This window comes from Antrostomus carolinensis, unplaced genomic scaffold (assembly GCF_000700745.2).
Source record: "Antrostomus carolinensis isolate BGI_N321 unplaced genomic scaffold, ASM70074v2 scaffold25065, whole genome shotgun sequence".
Lineage (NCBI taxonomy): Eukaryota > Metazoa > Chordata > Aves > Caprimulgiformes > Caprimulgidae > Antrostomus > Antrostomus carolinensis.
In genome coordinates, this window is record NW_010317421.1 from 11,539 (window position 1) to 18,406 (window position 6,868).

At 37.7% G+C, this 6,868-nt stretch overlaps 1 protein-coding gene across 1 annotated transcript in view; it reads right to left on the reverse strand.

Moving 5' to 3' along the window:
* Positions 1-6,825, reverse strand: part of LOC104525433 (methylcrotonoyl-CoA carboxylase beta chain, mitochondrial-like) — a gene marked incomplete at both ends in the record, with an annotated part of 17,567 nt that extends 10,742 nt beyond the window's left edge. Inside the window, 2 exon segments of the mRNA XM_010168588.2 lie at positions 4,487-4,596; positions 6,801-6,825. Coding sequence (XP_010166890.2) covers positions 4,487-4,596; positions 6,801-6,825 — 135 coding nt within the window.
* Positions 6,826-6,868: the final 43 nt, after the last annotated feature.

Below are 6,868 nucleotides of genomic sequence, written 5' to 3' on the forward strand. Positions count from 1 at the left end.
CATTTTTATCATCTGCAGTTTTGTTGGTGGTGAACTTTGGACCATTGTCCAGGTCATCAATAAAGATGTTAAAACAGTACTGGTTCCACTACTGACCTCTGTGGTACACCACTAGTGACTGACTGTCCTGAGTTTGGTTAGGACAGAGTTAATTGTTCACAGGGAACTGGGAGGGGGGCACCTGGGCCAGGGCAGGTATTCTATACCATGTGACATTATGCTCAGTATTTAAACAGGGAAATTCCAGGAAGAGGGGGCTGCTGGGTACAATAGTTCATGTACTGGTCGGGTGGTGAGCTGTTTGGTTCCATGTATCACTTGTTACGCTGTGTATTCTTTCACTAACACTGTTGCTGTTGTTGTTGTTTGGTGTTGTTTCTCCCTTACTATTCCAGTAAACTGCTGGAGTCTCAGCCCCTGAGCCCTGTTCATTTATATTTTCTCCTCCCCGTACCACTGGAGGGTGGGGGGTGGGGCAGGCAGGGACCCTTCCTGGTTAAAATACGTCACTGACCTCCAGCTTGAGCCCAGCAGTTCAGTCAGTTCTCAGACCACCTCACTGCCCATTTACCAAGTCCATACCTCATCAGTTTGTTGAGGATATTACAGAAGACAGCGTCAAAAGTCTTATCAAAGTCAATCCACTGCTCTCTGTGCTTCCGCTGAGCTAGTCATCTCAGCCCAGAAGGCTACCAGTTTGGTCAGGCCTGATTTCCCCATTGTAAATCCATGCTGGCTACTCTCAGTCCCTTTCCTGTCCACAGTGTTTTTGGAAATAGCTTCCAGGATTATGTGCTCCATCATCTTCCCAGTTACTGCAGTGCAATAAAGCATTCTACAAACTGTACTTTAAACAGTATTAACTTTCTTAAAATTCAATAAATTCAAACAGACTGTAAATAGAGACTTCACAAGATATGTGGGGATTTTCAAAGAAATCCCTGTTCAAGCTACTTCAGCTAGCAAGCATCAGGAGAAATTAACAAAAACTTTAGATAAGATGTGCATTTCCCACAACAGATCAGCCTGACATGTGGAAGAGTCCATGGCACACAAATATACATGAATTTGAAAAACTTATCCCTTTTTACCAGACTTTCCCTCACCACTGAGCACAGAAAGTAGCAAAATTTCTTTGGGGAAAGAAGAATCAGAAGTTTCTGGAATGGGATGTAGAAACTAACATGGCATTCTGAGCTACCAAGCAATATTGAAAAGGGTGAGGAAACAGATTTCTAGGGTCATTCTTCTGAGGAAGAAGAACGGCCCTAGATATTACTACTATTGTGACACTTCTCTTACTATCAAGATCTATCTGTTAATAAAGTCATTATTCCTCACCCTTCTAAAAACAAGGCTAAGGAAATTTGCACTTTAGACTTTGGACTGTACCCACAATTCACTTTTTTTTAGCACACACATCCCAAGACTAATTATAACTAACACCAGGGATTTTCTTTCACTGCCTTAGGATGCTTTGTTTTAGGCAGGTGGTCGATAAAATCCAATCCAATTTTCTCATACAGGAAAGACATTTTGGGGAACAGACCGCACACAGTAATGGTTATGAATATCTGCTACAATCTGGAATGGAAGTTTCTATGGGAGTCTGAAGTAATTTTGATGCTTAGAGAAACGCAAGCAAAATATTTTTGGTGAGAATATGAAAAGTTCTACCAAACAGAAAAGCTGACAGGTAGTGATATTAAAGTTTGATCTATACGCACAAAGATAAGGATCACTAGATCTGGAGGTTGCTAAGAAACAAATTAAATTGGAGGATAGTTGGGAAATCTTGCTCTGGAAGCGGTGAAGTGTTTTCATCCTTTCTAACTTCACAACATCCTTGCAGTCACTGACTTGCCTAGCAAAGTCTTCCCTTTAAGACCTGACTCAGGCCATGCTTTTCCAGCTGCCTATCCTGGCAAAAGTCTCCTGCACTGCACCTCAGTGATACACATGTATGACCTAAATTTCCTTGCAGTGTTAAACTATTACCATCCTCTTAGAACAGGAGAGTCTGGTTCCCTTTTTTTCAGCTCCTTAGCCAGTGTCCTAGGTAGTACTGGGTATTAGCTGTCTTACTTTGTACCTGCTTAATGCTGAGGTTGAAAGAAACTGGCTTTGAGTAAGCTCTCCAGGACACATTACTCAGTGCACCCAAGGGGTCTACCAGGGTCTGATGAACCTTTCCAGCTCAACATAGCTTCAAGCAGAATCACTCCAGGTGCACAGCACTCACCAGCACTCTTGCCAATGGAAATGCCATATCAGAAAAGCTTAGATCTTCTCAGATCTTTCAGATTTCCTAGCTGAGCTTCTGCAACAAATTACTCTGAACCTGAGCAAGCCCCAGAGGCGGTACTGCTACTTTATATGCCACTGGCTCTAAGCTAATGAATTGTGCTGGACCTAGAAAAGCTTTGTACTTAGACAGCTCAGGTGTTGCTGCAACCAGAGCCGTTATTTGTAACACAATAATCAAGCTAGTAACAGTCTGGTGTAAAAGTTCATTTCTTTCATTGTACTAATTTCCTTATCTCAATAAAAAGATGCATAAATCACCCAATGTTACTTACTCTACTAATATTATTCTCAACTAATAACTCAATTAATGCTTCATTAATATTTATGCCACTTTTCATTACGGAACTCCTAATATCCAAATTACAGCAATAAATGTACAAAACCATCTTAATTTTGAGGGAGGATTTGTCTTTGTTTACCTATAAACAACAAGCTGAAGGAGACATACAAGATAAAAAGGAAGAGAGACCTGGGTAAAATGTTTGAAACAATTACCGCCAAAGAAATTCCAACAAAGAAATTCTACAATTCTAAATACTAATGAGCAGTAAATGAATTAGCGTTAAATGATATAGTTGCTATTAATTACTTCATCTGCTTTTGCTGATTACTTTGCTGTTCTTGTCAGCTTGGAAAGCCTTCACTGAAATAATAAAATACTTCAAGTTAAATTATTTTATTATATGGTAGACAACAAAGTATCCTTGTACTTATAGGGGTGTGTGGGTGCGTGTCCACTGCTTTTGACGTGCCAATTACATTCTGAGTTATTTAAGATGTTCTGGAACAGTAATTAGCATTTAACAACCACAGAAAAGTATGTCTGCAAGATTTTTTTAAGCTGCACAAGAATTTAAAATCGATCTATACACTGAACCTTCTAAGAAAAAAAGGCTATAAAATCCTAGTCCACTTTTAGCATCAAGGTGATACAGTGAGGAAGAAAACACCCTAAAAGAAAAGAACAAAATGCAAAAACATACTGTGGAAATAAGAGCAGTGCTATACAAGCAAACACTAAATGACGTCACAGGTAAGTTCTTAATACTTTTAAGGAAATTAACACAATCATGCCTTAGGAAGTGGTCAACTAAAAAAGTGGTTGTCTTCCCTTAGTTTATGGGAGCTGCTACATTTCCGCAGTATCTTAAGCAGTGGAAAGAAGTGACTTCCAGCAGAAGTCCTCCTCTGTTACTACAGGAATTGAGTAGAGCAGTATCTTCATTAACAATCAGAAACTGATTTCTCCATCAGGCCAGCTCAAGTTAGAAGGACTATTGAAAGACGCTTGACTTGCACTTGGCTTTGTCACAAGAAGCACACTGGGAAGTTCCCAAAAGACTAAAACCAAACGTGCTGCCTCAGATCAGTTTCTTCAATGAGACAAATATTTGACTATTTCAAAACAGTGAGTTTATCTAGACAAACTTCATTGAGACTACAATAGCTGTGTTGGGTGCAGCCTTACCTGGTAGCTCTAGCACTAACATGACATTTACTACTGGAAATTCTCATAAAGTTTGTGTTAAGTAAAATAATCTTTGTTAGCAAAGATTATTATTTGTATCGGTATAAAACTGAGCCTACACTAGAATGTAACACTGGTACAGCTGTTTTTTTAAAAAATAAACCTCACTCAAGCACTTCCTTTCCTATTGGGGTCAAGCTACTATAATTTTAAAGCTGTCTTATGCTGCAATAGGAGTTCTTCAGGTCAGTTTCCTTAGAAACAGTTTCCTCACTAAGAAAGTAAGGAAATTGTGACAAACACCATCATAAATGCACCTCCTTTGTCTCTAAACTGACTTAAAATATAGCAGATCAGTTCTGCTTCTGAAGTTCTCTGATCTTGACTCTGAGATACAATATACATACTTGTAATTTTTTTTATTTCAAGTCAAACCTAGAGACTACATAATTGAATACAGAAAGCACTTTTATAATTTAAAATGTGCACAGCAATCTAAAAGCAGTACTATAAAAACTCATTTAAAAAGTCTGATTTTTAGATACCCTTCTAACTGACAGGAAAGATTTCATTTAGGATCTAAACTTAAAAAAATGCCAACTAATTTACAAATTATCTGGAAATTTTTCACCAAGAAAGGTCTCAATAGTTTAATCTCTACAATTACCAGCTGCACAATTTTTTGGAGGGCTATGTTACTAGTATCCTTACCAGTGGTGGCCCTCCCAAGAATATTGTTCCCTGTTTGCCAACAATAATACTTTCATCAGCCATCGCAGGTACATATGCTCCTCCTGCTGTACAGGATCCCATTACTACTGCTATCTATTGGGAAAACACAAAACAAAAGTTAATGAATTGCCCAACCCTTAAACATAGCAAATGCACACATTACTATTATATATTGTACTGATTTTAATACAGGTTCTGGGACAGCACTGAAAGATTATTTTTGTCTGACAGAGCAAACTTTTTGTTTATGTTTTAGCTTTTATTCAAAAAAATAGAGAATCTCTCTAGTTTTCATCAGTCTCTTAAACCATGGTCTCCAGGCTACCCTGCAGGAAAATTCATATAAGAAGAACCATAAGCTACGTATGTTGAACATTTGAAGAGGCACACGTTCTACCAGGAAATTTGTTTTTACCAGTGAATGCTAAAAGGTTGAAACCTAGAGGTTGCTTCCACTATTTATGCTTAAATTAGAGCTCCAGCTGTTGCTTATTCACATAATTTCACCAGTGCTAACATCCTTTGAAGAAAATTCCTAACATTGACTAGTACATAACTTCAGTTCTTCAATGGAACAACTAATTAACTCTGTCCCTTCAGGTTGTGTTGAGTATCCCATTATATGCTTTACCATGAGAAATCTCTTTTATCCTTATGCCAAATTTTGTGATGAACGTCTACCCGTTGTACATTTTTCACCAGTAATATTTTGTTGACACTTTTACAAAACTGACTTGACCCCAGCCGTGATGAATACAGTAGCAGCATAAGATGTTGAAAGTAAAAGTTTCTGACTTAACTTCTCCTTCATGGGAGCTGCTCCAAAGACACTTTCAAAACAACTCACAAAGCAGACAAAATGGAATACTCATATGGAAAAGGCAGACAATAAAAAAGAGTTTGTCTAATCTAACAGTTCCTTTCACAACCACAAAAAAAACCCCCAAAACCCCAAAACAAACCACAATATAATGTTATTTTCTATTAACTTTGTTTGGAAATATTTCTAAATCAACATCAAGTAGTGTTCTGTGTTGAATGATAATTCAATGTTTTGCTCTTAAAAAAAAAAAGAGCATACAGGAATAAAACTTCCAAATCACATTATCTGCAGCTAAAGCAGGAGCAGACGAACTATGTCAACCTGCCATCATCAAATTAAACAGCTTTTTCAGCAAATGGTTTTCAGTATCTTAAACTATATTCAGACTCACATGATTTATCTGAATTATTTCTGTTGTGTGTTTAATAAATACGTCCAGGTAAATACAAAGATAACATAAGCCTGCAGAAATGGAAGAAACTTGTGGAAAAAGTTAATTTGTTTCTTTTTCCCCAGGATTTGTGGCTTTTTCCTACCCTTATTTTTACCATACTCATGCTGAAAAATATGCCTGCATTTGAACTTTAACTCAGGTGTTATTTTTTCCAATACATAAACTGGAATATGTATATATTGCAAAAAACAAAATCTACTTGTCAAACAGCACAACCTCAAACTCCCAACTGATGTGCCACTTCCTGACTTCATTCTTTCAATTACTGCATAGGAAATTACTTAAGAATGCAATAAAAATCAACAGTTCTGAACGCATGTACAGTATTTCATACCCACTGAGCAGCTCCCCATTGTATCCATGCAGCATGTAAGTGTGAGCGAGCTTACAAGTGCCTAATGAGAAGTTAATCACAGCTTTCTGATTCACAGCCATACAGACATCAAAGCAATTTAAAGCTGCAGAAGCTGCAGTAGGAGTATAATAAATTAGTCATAGGTAAAAGTGGAGGGGGAAATTAAAAGCACCATAGGCAACTGTGAAAAAAAACAAAACCACCAAACAAAACACAACAAAAAAACAGGAAAAAAAAAAGGCAAGCACTTAAGGGCAAAATTGAGAAAGGCTGGTAAACTAGTAAAACAAGACCTTCAGATAGGCCACAACAAAGAACAGCAGGTAGAAAACAAACAACATTGAGACTCCCATATCAGAAGAATTAACCAGAATGGAAATCAGAGGGAGAATGATTTCCTAACACCACTTCCTAATGAAACATCCTCCCAGAAAAGATTATTCTAGCTACCAACAGTCCTAGCACAGAAGCAATAGTGATTTACAAGTGTTAATAGCACCTTTTTGAAATGAAACAAAGGACAGAAACATCTCCCAGACAAAATGCACCTGTATTACATCCTTTAAATGAAGAAATCACTTCAGTAAATAATTTTTCCCAGTCTTTGTAGGAGACAAACTGGAAGGATAAACAACCTGAAAAAAAACAGTTCTGGCACCACGGATATCTGGTAATCCCCTGGAACAAAGGACTGCTCACTCAAGGATGCAGACAATGGCAGGAGACAAA